Below are 19,897 nucleotides of genomic sequence, written 5' to 3' on the forward strand. Positions count from 1 at the left end.
TCGAATGTAAAAATAAATGTAATAAAAATAACAAAGGTAAAAAAAATCAAATTAAAAAAAATGAAAACGCAGTAACCCTAACTCATATACAAATAACAAAACAAATAAAAAAGAGGAAATTGAATGAAGAAAGAATAGAAAGCGTTTGCAGTTTTGACAACATTGAGGGAGCAAGTCAATGGTGAGAGGGAAAGGGCTCGAGAAAGGAGATGCAACTCAAGTGGATGGTAGAAGGGAGCTTATGCTAGCCGGGAAGAAGAACATGTAGATGGGAAGGGACTGACGTAGAGGGAGGTTGGAGTTGTAGTGAGGAAGGTCGCCGTGGGTTTGGAGATCGAAGGAAAAAAGGGCAACAATGCAAGGTGACAGAGGAGATTGGAGTGGGCAGTATACAGGGGATGAAGGCTGCAACAGAAAAGAAAAATGCAGTCTTGGACGACAGCAAAGAAAGAGTTGCTTTGGCAGCTGGTTTGTAGGTCGAAGGAGGAAAGGGTGATGGCCGCGGAAAAGAGAGAGAGCTGGGAGGAAAAACACAGTGAAAAAGAAGACTGCGATTTGGCAGAGAGAATTTCAGAAGTCGACTTGCAGGTGCAGCAAATAGAGTCTGGCAGAGGATGGGGCAATAGAGGGTTTTCTAAAAAAAATTCGAAATTTTCCGAGGCAAGAAAGATAAAAACCCTAGGCAGCAGTCCCAGGCAGTTATCGGTAGCCTCAGAAAACCCGAAATAAACCAAAACCCGAAATAAACCCAGAAGAAACGAATTTGACACCAATATATTTATATGGTTAAGATTTGGCCTTGAAACCCTTGTAAAAGTTCCATATCTAAGAATTTAAAAGCCTTGTAAAATTTCCAGATCTAAGAATTTAAAACCCTTGGACTGCTAAAAAGTTGAATAATATCCCTGCAAAGTGACATTGAAGCCATATCTTACCCTCCAGGGCCTGGATCTGGCTTCAAACAAAAATCTTCCTTTAGATTTGCCGCTGCAAATGACATAACACCCAAAAACTATATATACAATGATGAAATTTAAAAATAAAATAAATAACCTAGTTAAATTACAATAATTACAAGCTGAAGGCTCTAAGTAGTCAGATCTATCATTATGTTGCACAAAAATTAAAAGATTTTAAAAATTTTAAAGGAGGTGCTAACTCGAAACCTTTCGTGCATTACCAACAAAAATTCTTATGATAAGCCCAGAGCTGATTCAGCTGGGCTCTTCAGGAAACACAGATCGAGAGTTGGCTGGTCCAACTGAAAACTTCCCCTAACACCCGAGGATCTAAAATCAAGATTTCCCTGTAAAACTCGATCCAACCATAAAAAATAGAGCGAGAAAATAATAATAAAACTTAGACAAATAGAGATACCTGCTATTACGTTCAAAATTTAGATTACTGTTCAAACGTCAGCGGATGAGCAAGATACCTGTGCTCAAATCACTCTTCAGAAGCTATCATCAATGGTTTTTAGAAAAAATCATGCATGAAAGTAAAACATCTTACAGTATTCCCATGAAGAGTAACATCAACAGAATTTAACCCCAAAGTCTATCTTTATTATCCAGAAAAATATTACGCAAGAGCTTCGTGCTAAGCCCACAACTCAGAGATCAGATTGATCAACTGACAAATGACTTCCTATTTAAAGATAATTCCTCCAACGGCTAGTTCGAGTGATCCTCGTCAAAACAATCTCGACCATTGATGAAGATTGAAATTTCTTTTAATCTCTTCTGTTGAAATATTTAAATATTTGGGGAAATTCAAAATTTTGAATTAAATGCATTTTAATTAACTCAAAAATAGAATTTTTGAGTTAATTTCTCCTATAATTTGACTTTGACTTAACCCCCAAGGATCAAATGTTTAAAAATGATCAAAATAATTAATTTACCTTACTCCCAAGACCTTTTAAAATTTAATTTTTTAGGACTGACGAATTTTGCCTTTGGAGAATTTAAATTTACCTAGGACTTAGAATTAATTGAATTTTTGGGTTAGGATTTTAATTAATTTTTGGTCAGAAAATTTAATTAATTAACCTATGAGGGGTTATATTATTTTTCCAACCCTCAAGACACTTTACATCATGATTTTCATATTTTTTACATCATAAGGGGGAAAACCCATTTGTAATAGACCCTTACAGACCACCCATTTCTGCGACATAAATATAATCCAGTAGACCAAACAATTTGTAATAAAATAACCTAACCAAATAGTGAGGATTATTCCCAAATCACTTTTACATAGACTCAATCTAGAACACTAGGACTTGCCTAAGATCCTAACGACAAAATCCATTCCAGCTTTGGGGTAAGATTGGAGGGGAAAACTCTGTCAACCATCTGAGAATGGATCGGTGAGACAAAAAACCTCCCAGAATAGAGATCGTCACTAGAAAGGTAGGTTTACCTAGGTTCTTACATACATGACACGGTTTTGCTAAGATTATTTACATCATATACATCCAGAATGGGTTTACATTATAACATGATGATCACGTTGAAGATGATAGCTGGACGACACAGACACATAGATCAGGCACTATCCCTTTTGCTAAAAAGGGGGTGTACTGCTATGGGTCGTTGACACGTAGTGGTCAACATCTGGCTCTACTTGGGGACATGTTGCTGCACCGGAGGAATGTGAGAATCTAGAATCTGCATCCATGCAACACAGAAGATAGCATAAGTAGCGTCCATCCAAAAATCATCATATAATATGAAGCACAGGAAAGATATAAGCTCTTCGTTTATTAACTATCCTAATAACATGAAAAACATAAATCTTCCTACGAAATGAGATACTGAAGTAAAAGGGCGTAGGGTTTGGAATACAATACAAAGGATGCCCCATGGCATCAGATGCGTTCAATGTAGTGCATGTTGAGCATTTGCCGCCTTTTAGGCAAATCTGTAGGCTGCTTTTCAAACGTGCCATGTTCAATCGTGCATATGATAGGACTCTTCTCTCTTTGAAAATTAAGCCGTTTGGATCCGTCTTCCATAGAATTTACCTGAAAACCCTCAAACTTATCCAAATTATTTAGAAAGTGAATAACATGTGTTTCATTATCAAAGGTCCGCCCCTGTTTAGATTTATCTAGGATAGAAGGTTTAAAAATGATATCCGTCTTAGTTTTATCTTCAATTAATTTATCAGACAACTGCATGGTAGAAGCAACAACAACTAACTCATCAGCTAAGCAATTTTTCTCTCTTGGGATAGCTTCAAGACTGATGGCACCAAAATATTCCATGGTATCCCACACAACATTTCTATAATTTTTTAATCTTTGATTTTTACATGTAAATTTATATTTGCATGATAACTAAATCTGAATCACCCTTTATACTCAGCGATTTGACTTTCGAAGTTTTTTCCATTTCAATACCCAACAACAAGGTTTCATATTCAACCACATTGCTGGTTGCTTCAAATTCTAAGTGATAGGCAAATTTTAAAATATGACCAAGGGGAGATTTCACGACAATTCCCGCATCTTTACCATGCCTAGATGGTGCACCATCAAAGTACAAATGCCAAACATTATTTTTTAAGTTGCCCTATTTTTTATCAACCTTGACCTCTACGGGAATGATTGAATTAGATAAAATAGCATGATTCCTAGGGTTTGGTCATTCACATATTATCTCATTAAGGGGATTTTTAGGATCTTCGACATGGAATCTCCTTTCGGGCTCTCTGTTTAAATTAAGAAATCTTTGACCATTAGGGTAAGGAATCGTAGCATATAACCAGTTCATTTGTATGCTTCCTCCTAAAACAGAGGCCCATTTTCTAGACAACAACATCCTCCAAGCATCAGGCACATCAACCACAACTATGCCCATGACAATCATGATATCTGGGTACACTGACAAATGGACTTGTAAGTCCTTAATTAATACATGAAATTCAATTTTCTTCAAATCCATGGCACATATGTTATAGTAAGGCCTAGATATCCTTAAAATAAGTTGTTCCATGACACTCTTAGTCATCACACAAGTAGAAGCACCATAATCAAGCGTGCAGTTATATAACTGATAATTATTAACAAGCAAAGTAATGAAAAAATGAGAATGCCCTTTGTTATCAGACTCCATACTTTGCAAATACACGGGAGAATCCTGGTAGAAAGCCTCTTGAGTTTCCTCTTGAGTTGCATTCACCTGGGCACTGCCAATAACACTTAGTAACTTGGTGTTATGTGAGAGGCTCTTCACTATTTCGGTGACAGGAACCAATACTTTAGAGTTATTAAACCAACCTTCTAAATCAATATTCATACCAGAAGCTGATCTGAAGTTAAGACTTTGAGAATTAATTTGATTATCATTTTGACTTCTTCTCTGATAGGTTAGCCCCTTGTGCTTAGAAATTTCACGAATTCTCTTAGGAGGAGGCTCCTCACGAAAAAATTTAACCAAGGCATTGGTTTCTTGACCAAAATTATTAATGCTATATGAAGATGTGAAAGTTCTGACATGTTGACTATTTCCCTTGACCTCTTCCCAATTATTTTACAATAGATGATATTCTTTACCAACCACATTTATTTGATTATGTCCAAAGCATCTCATGATGCATGATTCTCTTGATAATAGGACAACTAGCTTCTTCATGAAGCTCATCACAAGCCCTATAGTAAGGCGGGGTATCCTCCACAAGATTATTGGGAGGCCTCTGCTCACTGGTTTGACCTTTTTTCCGCCAATTATTTCGATTATTATTAGTATCCTGATGCCTAGGTTGATGATTTTGCATTTGAGCTCTTTCCATTTTAATCAACCTAGACTGTAATGTAGTTATTTCCTTAGCATGATCAACGATCATCCTAGCTTGATTTAACTCCATATTTTCTAACTTCTTAAGCAATTTTTTCATAGGTTCTTCTTTAGATTCTGTTTCTTTTCCTTTAGGTTCTTTTAATTTAACATGAGATCTATCAATCCCAGGAATTTCAAATTTGCCAGAAGCCTTCATATCTTTTTCTAGCTGTTCAGCTGTGATTTGACAAACCTTGTAGCCACCAAACTTGGTCCTTCTTTAGCTCATACGAAGTGTTAGGATTGAAAGCATCGAGATAATATTCTAGAAGCATTTTCTCAGTGGTTTGTAATCAGTAGATATTTCTTTAAGCATACCATTAAACCTTTCATCAAATTCTTCACACATTTTCTTTCTTTTTGATGACGCTAATGGCTTTTGCTAGAAATCGATCTTCTTTCTTATCACCAGATTTCTCTCCAAAAGCATTAAGGGGGGAATTAAATGATTCAATGCTATGATCAGGCATATCCCTAAACCAATCCAGAGCATCTTGCTCAAGGGTTAAGACAAAGCATTTCATTTGCACATCCTCATAATTATGAGCATTAGCAAATTTAGCCCACCAAGTCTGAAAAGAAAATAAATGATTTTTAATAGTGATTGCATTATTTCCTTGGAAAGCGGGTAACTTGTCTAGACCATTATTAGGAAGGTTATGGGGATAACCATGGATGTTAGCAAAGTTAAGAGGCTCATAGATATCCGTGATGTCTGGAACGAGAGGATTCAAGAAGAGTGAATGGATGTCACAAAGAGCTTCTTGGCTGAGATTGTCAAGGAGTGTACGAGAAGAGAGCTCGTGTAATCTAGCTCTGAGAGCACTTTTAGAATCTGGAGTAGGATTAACCAAGCTGCTTGGGTTCCTCCTAGTACATGCCCCTCTAGAAGATGAAGGCAGTGGAGTCGCCAATCGAACATAAATCTATCTTAGACACAAAAGATGATATGATGAAAATGAGATGAAGATGAATGGGTGAAGATGAAAGGATCAAATGATGAGAAGAGATTGAGAGGACCAAGGACAGAGAAACTCTGTCCCCAGCAACGACGCCAGAAAATGTTGTCGCACAGAGTGTCTAGGCACCATGACAACGCTCAGAGTAAGGGCTGCCACTCTAATCCTTACTCAGACTGTTTAGACTCTCTTGTAGACAAGTCAAGGGGGGTAGTCCCTGGGGTGAATGAATGAGGATAGCTTGCAAAACATAGGCTCTTGGAGACTTAAAGATGGACAACTTGACAAATGTAAACGAGTCCTGGTTAACTGATATGGTTAGATCTCATAAAATAAGACACAACCACAAGATAAAACTGATTTTAGACCAATGCCTTATATTCAATTAACCATAAACTAGATAAAAACAAGTTATCCAGAGCAATTTATAAATGTGGCAAAAGTGACGATCATGAATGATTAAATGTAAACACCCAAAACTTTATCATGCAAGATTTGCCAGCAATTGAATCCCAATGAAGAATTATGAAACCTAAGTAATACTCAATGATTCTAGATTTAGAATTTTTCTCATAGTCAATCTTTAGATATGATTCTAAGACATAAAACACACTTGACAATAGAGAAATCACTACCACAAAATTTTAAAATTTTACACTTAGCACAAAAGACACCAAGGAACTTTAGATTAGAATTTTAATTATCCCTTAGGTAAGTTTAATGTGCGTAGCTTATGAAGAAAATTTAATGTGGCAATTTTTTCGTTTTTTTGTTTTTTGTTTTGTTTTGTTTTTTTTTTTTATGTGACCCAAAAATAAAAATCAAAAGTATTTAGTTAAATTTAAATTTTTATGGGCCATAGGCCACATAAAAATCTAAGATTTTTAAATGTGAAAGTTAAGTTCTGCTTTTGATTTATTTCATTAGCATTTCTAAAGTCACCAAACAATTTTTTTAAATTTTTTAGATTTTTAATGTTTTTTTTTTAATATTTTTTAAATGTTTAAAGCAAAGTAATAAAAGTAAAATAAAAGGAAAGGAAATCAAAATAAAAATAAAAAAAATGTGAAACCACAATAAGATAAAAAATAAAATAAAATCAAAAAAATAAAACAAATTGAAAAAGCAACAACAAAAATATAAAAAAAATAAAAAAATCAAATGTAAAATAAATCTAATCAAAATAACAAAGGTAAAAGAAATCAAATTAAAAAAAATGAAAACGCATTAACCCTAACTCATATACAAAGAATATAACAAATAAAAAAGAGGAAATTGAATGAAGAAATAATAGAAAGTGTTTTGTAGGTTTGACGGTAGCGAGGGAGCAGGTCGATGATGAGAGGGAAATTGCTTGAGAAAGGAGATGCAGCTTGAGTGGCTGGCAAGAGGGAGCTTACACGGGCTAGGAAAAAGAACACGCGGATGGGAAGGTACTGACGTAGAGGGAGGTTGGAGTTGCATCGAGGAAGGTAGTCGCGGGTTTGGAGATCGAAGGAAAAAAGGGCAACAATGCAAGGTGACAGAGGAGATTGAAGTGGGCAGTACACAAGAGATGAAGGTTGCAGCAAAAAAGAAAATCACAGTCTTGGACGACGGCAACGGAAGAGCTGCTTTGGCAGCAGGTTTGCAAGTCAAAGGAGGAGAGGGTGATGGCCGCGGAAAAGAGAGAGAGCTGGTAGGAAAAACACATTCAAAAAGAAGACTGTGATTTGGCAGAGAGCATTTAGGAAATCGACATCCAGGTGCAACAGATAGGGGATGGCAGAGGATGGGGGAATAAAGGGTTTTCTTAATTTTTTTTTCAAAATTTTTTGCAGCAAGAAAGATAAAAATCCTAGGCAGCAGTCCCAGGCAGTCTACGGTAACCTCAAAAAACCCAAAATAAACCAAAACCCAAAATAAACCCAGAAAAACAAATTTGACACTAATATATTTATATGCTTCAGATTTGGCCTTGAAACCCTTGTAAAATTTCCAAATCTAAGAATTTAAAACCCTTGGACTGCAAAAAAGTTGAATAATATCCCTGCAAAGTGATATTGAGGCCAAATCTTACCCTGTAGGGTCTAGATTTGGGTTCAAACAAAAATCTTCCTTCAGATCTATAGTTGCAAATGACAATAACACCCAGAAGCGAATACAATGATGAACTTAAAAAAATAAATAAAAAGCCCAGTTAAATTACAATAATTACACGCTGAAGGCTTTAAGTAGCCAGATCTATCATTATGCTGCACAAAAATTAAAAGATTTTTAAAATTTTAAAGGAGGTGCTAACTCGAAACCCTTTGTGCATCACCAACAAAAGAAATCTTATGATAAGCCCAGAGCTAATTTCGTTGGGCTTTTCAGGAAACACAAATCGAGAGTTGGCTGGTCCAACTAAATACATCCTCTAACGACCGAGGATCTAAGATTTCCCTGCAAAACTCGATCCAACCATTAAAAATAGAGCAAGAAAATAATAATAAAACTTAGACAAATAGAGATCCCTGGTATTACATTCAAAATTTAGATTATTATTCAAACCTTAGCGACTGAGCAAGATACCGGTACTCAAATCGCTCTTCAGAAGCTATCACCAATGGCTTCTAGAAAAAATCATGCATGAAAATAAAACATCTTATAGTATTCCCATGAAGAGTAGCACCAACAGAATTTAACCCCAAAGTCTGTTTTTATTATCCAGAAAAAGATTACACAAGAGCTTCTTGATAAGCCCACGACTCAAAGATCGGATCGATCAACTGACGAATGACTTCCTATTTAAAGGTACATTCTCCAACGGCTAGTTCGTGTTGAAATTTGGTACCGGAGGACAGGTGGTTCCCTTAGACTTTGATCTTTGGTCTAGGGAAAAGTGTCCAAAAGAATTTAATTTTTCTCCTAAAGTGACTTTATAATTTTATAAAGTTTTTTTTTTTTTTTTTTTTTTTTTTTTTCTGAATAAAGACTAATTCTATTAAAAAAAGAAAAGTATAGTACAATCAAGTTTGCAAGCAAGCGAAGCAGAAAAGCAAGGGAGCCACAGGGGATAGGCTACCACCTCGCGCTAAGAGACAATCCAAGAAAGGACTCAGTAGACAAAGGAGAACAAAAAGAAAGAACTCAACTCAGAGAACTACCCCGAGGAAACATTTCCATCCACACGACATTTTTTGCCTTTTTTCTTGTTTACTTTGACCCACCCAGTGGAGTTTGGCTGAGCCAAGACAATTTGTAGACTATTCTGCACTGGCGGCTGAATTTCCTTATCAGAATCTGAGGAAGAAGAACAATGAGTACGTTTCTGAGAAAACTGAGGGTCAGAGGAGACTGCTGGAGCTCCCGAGGGAGTATCTATCGGAATCACATCATTCTGCACATCTGCTACCGTAGCCTCATCCTTCTGCAAAACAGCTTCAGTTTCCTCCTCGTCCGAACTAGAGAAATCTAGACTGCCCATTGAGCGGGGAGGCTCACAAGGATTCCAGCGCTTGGCTTTGGGTTTGCGATTTGGATTCTTCTTTTTTTGGAGGAACTGAGGACATGTATTCTGGAGGTGCCCCGTTTGATGGCAATGGCGGCATCTGAAGGCTGTGTTCTCGTAATCCAAGGTTTGAGTCCAGTGGAAATCTCCAATCTTGAGATTAATCTGATCCGGTAGTCCTTTACTGATATCTATTTCTGCACAAAGTCTGCCGTAGGTGAAGAGACCATTTTCCTTCCTGGAGCTGTCTACAGCCAGGTACCGTCCTAAAGTCTCTCCAATGGCAATGAAAACAGATACATGCCATAGATGAGCTGGAAGATTCGGGAGCCTGACCCAAATCGGAAGCTTGGTGATGACTGCTGTAGAGGGGTCAAATTCTGGAAACCAGGGAGTGAGAAAGAGCCCAGCCGCACCCCAGAACCAAGGGCCTCCCATTAAGGCCTTCTGGTAATCTTCACTTGAGTCAAAAACCACAATGAAGAACCCTTTTGAACATAAGTAAATCTTGCTTTTTTTGGTCCAAGTGGAGTGGATCCATTGGTATAGATCTGCTGTGCGAGGCCAAAGCCCATTAAATCTGCAGATGAGTGCTGATTCTTCAAAAATCTGTAAACGATTTTCAATTTCGGCGTGAGAGAAATTGATGGAAGGAATTTCCTCTGATTTGTCTACCACAAAAGGCTTTGGAGCCGCGTTTGGGTGGGCTGCTTTCGAAGCGGACTGTGGTTGCGCAGCGTCTTTGCTAGCTGCATCTTTGTAAGAGAAAGAAGGGGCAGAGGAGGTCTGCCCAAAGGAACCACCTCTTAAGCGAAAAGAAGCCTCGATAGAGGCGTCCTTATGAATGCTGTAAAAAGAGAGAGGAAGGGGGCTCATTAGTTGCTTACCCTCATATAACAATCTGAGGAAGGAGGAGGGGATCCCCATCCGGCTTTCCAGTTTTTGCAGAAGATCCTGGACTAGATCTGTTGTTCGAACCCAATGCATCCTTGTCTTGCCCAGTAGTTTGACTTGGATTTGAAATTCCTGAGATTCTTCCAACAGATCTGGCTGAATCAATAGAGGAACCTCTGCAAGCAAAACTGGCGAAAATGAGGAGCAGAATCGCTACTTGCTTCCGGCCAGAAGTGCCCTGTCCATATAACAATTCTGCGCATGTCCTGTAAACATGGCAGTGCATGAGACCACATTTCTCTTAGGCATTGCCCAGAACAGTCCCAATGCGTCGTCCTCTCTCCCATTCTTCACAGAACCAGAAAGTGACTCATTCCAATCAGTAGCATCTCGTTCAGGACTTTTCTCAAACACTTTGTATGCAACCTTCATTTGCCCCCATTTGGCAACGAATCTCCAAATGAGCATATTCCAGATGCCCAGGCACCCCTCGGAAGTTACCAGATTCCCATCTTCCCTCGCCCTGAGCCGTAAATCTACATCAACGCGCTGACTAAATCCTGTCGCGCAGCTCGAATGGGCAGACAGGTTTTCAGAAAAGTTAATACAGGCTTTCCCTTTCATTGTCTTCCCGGCTCTCTCGCTGTCCATATCATTTTCCTGAGCACATATCTCTTTAGCACGAGAAAGGATTGCTTGAGAAACCTGCTTCTGTTGAACCAAAAACGTTTCAAGTAATCCAGGGGTTGTTATCCCCATTGGTGCAGCGGTGTTGAAGGCTACCATTGGTTGAGCGTGAAATATCACAAGAGAAACAACGCTTCCATAAAGATGCCGGTTGTTTAAAGCCCATTGCTGAGCATAATGACTGAGTTCACTGTCGTCCACGGCCACCATTATTTTCTTCACTTCCGCCATCAGAGCCCTCGTCTTTTGGTATGTTCCCTCACCATAATTTTATAAAGTTAAATCTAATTTAAAAGTGACTTTAAGTGATAAAGTTACTAAGTCTAATTTTAAAGTAAATGAAAAATAAGAAAGGAAAAGTGACTTTGGAAATAAATGACTAAGTGGGTCTTTATTAAAGTGGGGTGAATTAAAAAAATAGAAAGTGAGATTTAAATGAGCATTTAATCTCAGCCATTGATCTAAATCTATTTCAGCCATTGGATTTAGAGATCACCCAAAAGTCACTTGGATCACCCAAAAGTCACTTGGAGTTATATTAAAGGAGGAAAAGGAGGAAAAGGTCATTCATTCTTTCATGAGCAGATTGGGAGAAGGAGAGCAAGAGAGCAAGAGAGATTTCTGAGCAGGGAGGAGAAGGAGACAGCAGCTTGGCACACATTCCAAGGCAGCAGTTGAACAGATATGTACAACTGATTCAGCACATAGTGAAATGCAGATTTTTGCACAAAAATCGAGGAGCAGTTTGCTGATTTTTCTGCACACAAAACGGAGGCCGTACATCATTTATTGCTGTCTTGTTTGCTGTAATTTCCAGATTGCTGTGAGGCACGGGAAAGGGGATAAGTTGTAAATTTGCTTGCTGATTTTTTGCTGAATAATTCTCACTGTAAAAAGGCAATTTTCAGAAATAAAGAAGAGCTCTCAAACTGGTTTTCCCCAAGAGTTGTAGGGGGTTTTTCCAGGGTCAAGTTGACCAAAAATATCAGTGTTTTAATGTGTTTTAATCGCTGTTTTTGATTGCTGATTTTTAATTCTGCAATTTCCAGCATTCTGAAAAATTTCCAGAATTTGTGTTTTCAGCAATATTTATTTTTTCAGTCTGTTAAATGTATGGTTATGGGAATGGGCATTTAACTACATGGGAGAAATAAGGAGAAACTGAAAACCGGGGTGGGAAAACAGAAATTTTTACAGTTCGAGTGATCCTTGTCAAAGCAATTTCGACTGTTGATGAAGATTAATTTTTTTTTTAATCTCATCCGTCGAAATATTTAAATATTTGGGGAAATTCAAAATTTTTAATTAAGTGCATTTTAATTAACTCAAAAATAGAAATTTTGAGTTAATTGACCCAATAATTTGACTTTGACTTAATCCCTAGGGATCGAAGTTTTAAAATTTAGCAAAATAATTAATTTACCTTAGTCTTGAGACCTTTTAAAATTTAATTTTTTAGGACCGACGAAGTTTTCCTTTGGAGAATTTAAATTTACCTAGGACCTAGAATTAATTAAATTTCTGGCTTAGGATTTTAATTAATTTTTGGCTAGAAAATTTAATTAATTAACGTATGAGGGGATACATTATTTTTCCAACCCTCAAGACACTTTACATAATGATTTTCATATTTTTTACATCATAAGGGAGAAAATCTATCTGTAATAGACCCTCACAGACCACCAATTTCTGCGACACAAATATAATCCAACAGACCAAGCAATTTGTAATAAAATAACCTAACCAAATAGTTAGGATTATTCCCAAATCACTTTTACAAAGATTCGATCTAGAACACTAGGACTCTCCTAAGATCGTAGCGACAAATTCCATTTCATCTTTGGGGTAAGATTGGAGGGGAAAACTTTGTCGACCATCCGAGAATGGATCAGTGAGACATAAAGGTGCCCAAAATGGAGATCGTCACTAGAAAGGTAGGGTTACCTAGGTTGTTACATACATGCCACGGTTTTGTTGAGATTATTTACATCACATACATGCATAATAGGTTTACATTATAAGATGTTGATCATGTTGATGATGATAGCTGGACGATACAGACACATCGATCAGGCACTATCGCTTTTGCGAAAAAAGGGGGTGTATTGCTATGGGTCGTTGACACGTAGTGGTCAATAGTACCTACAGGGCACATTGGACTATGGTTTTTACTATATTCGAGGAGATGGAGTCAGGTTGACAAGTTGCACAGATTCAGATTGGGTAGGTAGTGCTAGTGACTGGAAGAGTACATCCATATGTTGTTTCATGTTGGGTTCAACAGTTGTGTTGTGGTTCAACATGATGCAAAGATCGGTGGCACTGAGTTTCGCAGAAGTTGAGTATATTGTAGCTAGTCAGGTCAGTTGCAAGGCTATTTGGCTTCGTAAGATAATATGTGGCTTATTTAATCAGAGGTTGAGACTAACTACGATATACAATGAGAATCAAAGTTGCATTAAACTCAAAGAGAATCCAGTATTTCATGACTGCTCAAAGCACATAGAGATCAAGTACCACTTCATCGGGAATTGGGTTCAGAGAGGAGCAGTGAGGCTTCAATATATATCCATTGGTGAACACGTTGCAGATATTCTCACCAATTCATTGTCAAGGGCCAAGCTTGTGTATTTCAGGGATAGGATGGGAGTGTTTTATGAATATAATTTAAGTAAAAGTAATAAATATAGATAATAAATAATAAACATAATAAATATGTAAATAAATAGTAATTAGTTAAACAAAGAGGCATGTCTATCGAGACATGACCATTTATAAAGGGGCACCTGGTTGGTATATAAGCAGACCCCTCACTCTCAATTGTAACATCATTCTTATTCATACAATTTATATATATATATATATATACTTGTATTTTAAATGGAGATCTACAGATTCCAAGTCTTTTGGAGTATTTAACTTGAAGAATGAATTTTGTTCGCTTCAGAGTAGTGAGAAACACCTTCCTTGGTAAGAGGAAGTGTTAAAAATAAAGGGTATCAAGCAGGATTTTTAGTGCATTGGCCTTTTTTCCTAGGAAGACGCTTTTCTTACCTTTTTGGCATGTGACTTTATGAGTTATATTAAAGTCATGTTGAAAAAGTCAGTCTATGTGGTACATGTATTAGGTACTTTATAGTAATGTCACTTTATGTTTTAAAGTGACTTTGTGTGGAAAAGTACCAAAGCACCTTTTAACATTAAAGTTATTTTCTATTTTTAAGTTAACTTGATGTGGAGAAAAAGGTACAAGATACGAAACATTAAAGTGACTAGGGAGTTCATTAAATGAGGGGGACGACATGAGAAAGGGGGGTCAAGTGAGGGAAATGATCTCCACCATTGATCTTATGTACTTAGATCTAATCTCAACCCTTGATCAATAGGTGTATGGTTCTCCTATCTAATGAGAAACAACAAGGGAGAAAGGCAAGAGAAGCTCATTAATTTATCACATGAGCATTTGGAGAAGAGAGGGAGCAAGGATGAGGAGGAGGCTGCGATAGCAGGTTTTCTAAGTGTGAGAGACCACCTACAGCAAAGAGATCACACTCAAGCTGAGTTTAAAGTTTAAACCTGTGGGAGCAGCACACACTCCAAGACTGCTTGCCCAAAATTCTACGGAGCTGCTTCAAAACGAGTTTCTAGACTTGCTGAGCTTGTATTTTTTGAAGAGGACGAGCAAAAATTTCGATGAGTACAACTGCAGTTTCAGGTTTGAAATTTAAGGAAGAGGCCTGTCTGCTACAGGCCTGAACTTCGAGGGACTGTGTTGATATGTAAAGGCCCAAAAATCGAGGAAGATGGCAGTAATTTGCGGGCCCAAATTTCCAGAAATGGGGCAGATCACAGGCACAAAGTCTGAGGGAATTTTTTCAGTGAAAGAGCACGAAATTCAAGGCATATCAGTCAGTTGTCAGTGCATTTATTGTGGCTGTCAGAGGTAAACTGTGTGGCACATATTTCTGTTACGAAAGGCTGAACAATGGCAGAGAAAGGGGAGATAAGTACCCTGTTGTTTTATTGTTGTGTAATTAATTTCCTGAGAAACAGATAATAAATCCTCCTGAGTACTAGTTTTCCCCTTGTGGGTTTTTCCAGTGTCCAGTTGGCCAAAATACTTGTCTCAAATTTCTGTAATTGGTTGTTTAATTTTATATCAGCCAAAAGTGAAATGGAGTAGAGTAGTCCTAAATGTTTGAAAAGAATTAGTGTTAAAAGTTACATCAACTAACTACTTTGTGGCTGTGGAGATTAAACATTATGCTAAAACCTTGAAACTGGGAGGGTTACAGATTTGCAAAAATTTCTACACAAAAGCCAAGTGTGGGGGTATCGATGGATTTCCAAATGGATTGGAGGAACAAGTGAAAAATACATTTATTACATAGTACAACTCTTTGTTAACGAGTGTGATTCTCTGCTTCATTTCTTGGTTGATATTATCTATGACAGCTTGTGATGATACATGTTATATGTTGTAACTTGAAGGTTGATGCTATGGTTGATGGTTTTGTGTTATAATTGATAGATGATTGATGTTATATGTGTTTTAAATGGTCATGCTTTAAAGATTATCATTAGTCTGTTATCTCCATGTTTTCTGCAACTAATTGAAATTCTACATGTTTTTTTTTGATTTATATGTAACAAAATATATTAAAACATATACTATATAAAAAATACTCGTAAAATGCTTCACTCCTAAAAGCTTTTGAAAATTGTGGTTCTCTCTCTTGTCCCTATTCCTGCTCCCCAGTAACCAGTTCCAACAGACTCAGGGGAGACAACAAAGTGTTGGATGTGAACGAGGCATGATTTGCAAGGATGGGGGGGAGGGCATGATTTGCAAGGGTGGGGGGCGAGGACGAGAATGGAAAAATGGTGGATGCGAGGAAGTAGCTCCTGCATGGCCAATACATAATCAACCACATTGGTCATGACATTGTGAGGGAAGCACATGAAGCCTCTAAGTTTGGGTAGCATTGTGAGCCCATTTAGCAGTAATAGATCATGGAAATTCATGAGATGTAGAATTTTCCTAAATACCATAAGAGATTAAAGACCATCATCTTGGAATTGTGTAATGAACAAAGTTCATTACTCAGAGAAATGCTCTGATACCAATGTAATGAACAAAGTTCGTATATGCAAAAGTTTAAATACTCCAGAAGACATGGGAATGAGAATGGTGATACAAATGAGAGTGAGAACCCCTTTTATACCCTAGGTAGGTGTCCCTTTATGAACAGTGATGTCTTTTAGGGACATACCTCTTCATTAACTAATTACTAATTAATCATTATTTATGATGTTTTATTATTATTTATATTTACATTATGTATATCTATATTTTATTCATAACATTGCCTTTCTCAAAAAGATTTTTCCTCAATGCTTGTTGATGAAAAGGCTTGATCACTTTTTCTGTTTCGAATGTCTTATCGCCTTAGAACTGTTATCTTCGTTGATACAAGTTGATATGATCCTCTTAAGTGATAAACAAAAATGTCACACCGACAAGGGATCAGACCTACCTAAGTTAATCTTTTGTGAAATGTTGCGGTGGCTGAAAACTTGTGATGAATTGTTATCACATGAGTGGATTGTACAAACTTCAGTTTTCCTTGGAACATACGTTTTATGTTCTGAGTGACACTGGTACATAGATTGATTGAAAAGTCTGCTCTTGTGATTCAGAGGTTGATAAGGAGTTCTTTTGTCTTGACTTTCCCTTATTAGGTGTGGCAATTTCTTGATTTACTTCTGGTATCGATGTTGCTGAATTGGATACAAAATCTTCACTTGGAATTTCCATCATCTAAACTGCAACATCTGAATATGTTTTTCCTTCCACTGGTTTGTCATTTTATTGAGTTGTGATATTGATTGGATCGATGTTCATATATTCAACGTGCACTGAAGACTTTGACACTTATTTCGTGATGAATTTTTCTAATTTGTTGTTCAATGATTTCTTATCATTTTTAAGTTTCTTAATTTGAGTGAGTAGTCTCTGATTATGATTTTTGAGACGTAAGAGTTCCTCATTTTCTGAGTCGACTTTACATTTGCATTCAAACTTCTCACCTTTTAAACAATTAATTTGTTCTAATAACCTTTGATACAAGTCTTTTAAGCGCAAATTTTATTCTTCCTTTTCTGATAGAATCTCGTTGAATTTTTTCTCGACACATTCCTTTTCTTCTAATTTTTTCTTTCTTTTCCCTGGACTTCTTGACCTTCGCAAGTAATTTTTGGATATGGTCCCATAGACGCAAAATTTCCTCGTCTTTTTCTATTAATTTTTATTCTAGTTTTGCAAGTATTTCCTCTCGTTCAGTTATTTGCATCAGTACATCATCTTGACATTCTTCCACATTAAATAATTTTCCACATGTTGGACAACTTAATTCACATTTTTTATGAATCCATGGATATTCAATGTATGTTTACAAAACGGACATTTAGTCCAAAATAATGATTGTTGTAACTTGTGTGGAACTCATCTTCTGTGCTTTTCTTGAATTCCTTTCTTAAATCACTTTTAAAATATTTATATTTATTTTTATTTTTTAAATTAAATAATTATAAGGCAAGGTAAGTTGCAACGAGGAAATTCCGGTGAGAGAATTCTGAACGGGCCAAGATATTGAATAGAGGAGGTTGAATTTGCTGGGAAATTGAAACTCAGCTTAGAGGGTTGTGGACGGGGCCCTACATCCTAGGTGATGGAGTTATTGTTCCAGTGTGCAGGCGTACAGGGCTAGGAGAGAGGAGGTCGAATTGTAGGCCGGAGAGGCCAATTTTTCCAAGGTAAAAAAATTCTAGGAGGCTGAGTTTTCAAAGGGACAAAACTTCTATGGGGCTGCGATCCCCAGGTTCCATTTTGTTGTGTAATTTCTGTATTTCTCCGAGTGCCGTTTTCCTTGAGCGAGCCCTTATTTTTCCTGAGCAATTTAATGAAGGATAAATTGGAGGGCTGAAAAACAAGTTCTGTGGTGTTTGTGGTTGGTTTTCATTCATGTTTCTGCTGCAAATGTTTTTATAAGTTAAAAATTAAAATACCATTATTTTCTTTTCAGCAGTTATTCAGAAAATAATTTACTGGGGTGAATATATTTTTTTGGGAATAATTAAATTGCTAGGAATTTTATTGAGATATGGTATTGGAAATTTAAAACAAGGAATCGTCAATTAAATTGGGATTTTCCTGAACAGGGTTGAGTGAACAGTCCCTGCAATCTAAGTATGAAAAGAGCAAGGTTCAAAATATAATGCAGGTTTTAAAGAGTGATAATAGCAACTCAATATCAAGGGCAGTAAATACTACATATTTTTAAAGAGTCTGTAAAAATTGGGGGTTTTATGGGAAATGATTGACATCTATGAAGCAGTGAGTTTTCAGTTGATGATCGCCTATAGAGAAAGACAGCCTCTCTCTTAATGCAGCTTCCAGGCTTTTGAACCCACATTGGTTTTTATGGCAGCATGGATTTTTTCCGTGCATTTTCCTTTCTCCAATTCAATGTTCTGTTTTCTTATGTTAAAATTGCATTGTGTTTGTGATTGAGGTGGTTATTGATCTGGAGGGGTCTTTCTTTTGATGCAGTGGTTTGGTGATGCTGAAAAGCTGACAAAGGCCCTTTTCTCATTTGCAAGCAGGCTAGCTCCAGTTATCATATTCATTGATGAGGTGAGCTTAGTTGCTTGTATTCCGTTTTCTGCACTCGCAGATGTCTTAGGCTTGCTATGTTTAGTTAGCCTACCTCTAGTTATCTTTTAAATTATGCAGCATTTAAAGTGAGTTACAACATATTTACATTTATTTTATGGTATATTTCGATGTAGTTGTCTCAGGCTTGCTATGTTTAGTTATCCTATCTCTAGTTATCGTTTTAAACTATGAAGCATTTAGAGTTGCACTTTTTTTAGATTTACCTTATGGTATATGTTGCAAAAGGGCTTCTTTAATATAATTTTATGTGTTTATCTGGGATTGCTGTTCATCAGAGATTTCTAGGTCTTCTCCATATAATTCTTTATTTGATGCACTGCATATGGTGCTTAAATTACTTAGTGGTCATTGATTTCTATGGGTTATTGCAGTTACATTCTATCTATTTTGTAGGTAGACAGCATTCTTGGGGCTCGTGGTGGTGCTTCTGAACATGAAGCAACAAGAAGAATGCGAAATGAATTTATGGCAGCTTGGGATGGCCTCCGGTCTAAAGAAAGTCAAAGAATACTTGTGCTGGGCGCTACCAACAGACCATTCGATCTTGATGATGCAGTTATCCGTCGCTTACCTAGAAGGTCTGTTGGACAGAGAATGCTAGGAGTATGATTGCTTGTTTTCTGATTCACTATTTGTGGAATATCTATTATTAGATGAAGGAATTTGTCAGACCTTTATTTGTAAGTCATCATAAATTGCTGTTTTTCTTTTAGGATATATGTAGATTTACCAGATGCTGAGAACCGAGCAAAAATTCTGCGGGTTATTCTTGCTCAGGAGAAAGTGGTGGATGGTTTCAATTTCAATGAATTAGCTTGTGCAACGGAAGGTTATTCTGGGAGTGACTTAAAAGTATGCATGCAATAGTTTCTGTTTTCAATTTGCAAAATTTTCACTGTCTATTTCTTGCACATAGTTTATTCATCTTACAGAAAATTTTAATGTTGTAGAACCTATGCATCGCAGCAGCCTACAGGCCAATTCAAGAACTTCTTGAAGAAGAGAAAAAGGTAAGACTCTATATTCTCATCCACAAATTTAATCCTTCTTAACTGTTGTATTCTCTTCCACTGACTTTGTTTGGTCAGTAGAGAACATTAAAAAAAATTTCTTTCCTTTCATTTCTAATCTTATGCGAGTGAAGATTTCTATCCAGCATTTCTGATGTTGGTTACAAGGAAACTGTTCTGTTACGTGGTGGAAGCACTGCTGGCGGGAATCAATAGTCTGCATGATTTTGGAAGTGAGATTGAGAAATACTGCATTTCTCCCAATGCCTGCCTATATTTTATTTCAATTGAAT

The 19,897-nt window shown here is 36.9% G+C and overlaps 1 protein-coding gene across 2 annotated transcripts in view; it reads left to right on the forward strand.

Moving 5' to 3' along the window:
- LOC149163603 (uncharacterized) overlaps positions 1 to 19,897 on the forward strand; it is a 373,003-nt gene that overhangs the window by 294,798 nt on the left and 58,308 nt on the right. For both annotated transcript variants that reach the window (XM_089431784.1, XM_089431785.1), the window contains 4 exons: positions 18,469 to 18,552; positions 18,988 to 19,172; positions 19,308 to 19,446; positions 19,545 to 19,604. In XM_089431784.1, coding sequence (XP_089287910.1) covers positions 18,469 to 18,552; positions 18,988 to 19,172; positions 19,308 to 19,446; positions 19,545 to 19,604 — 468 coding nt within the window. The remainder of the gene's footprint in view (positions 1 to 18,468; positions 18,553 to 18,987; positions 19,173 to 19,307; positions 19,447 to 19,544; positions 19,605 to 19,897) is intronic.

Source organism: Pinus tabuliformis, chromosome 5_1, assembly GCF_031772625.1.
Source record: "Pinus tabuliformis cultivar Carrire ecotype Pingquan chromosome 5_1, CPIR1, whole genome shotgun sequence".
Lineage (NCBI taxonomy): Eukaryota > Viridiplantae > Streptophyta > Pinopsida > Pinales > Pinaceae > Pinus > Pinus tabuliformis.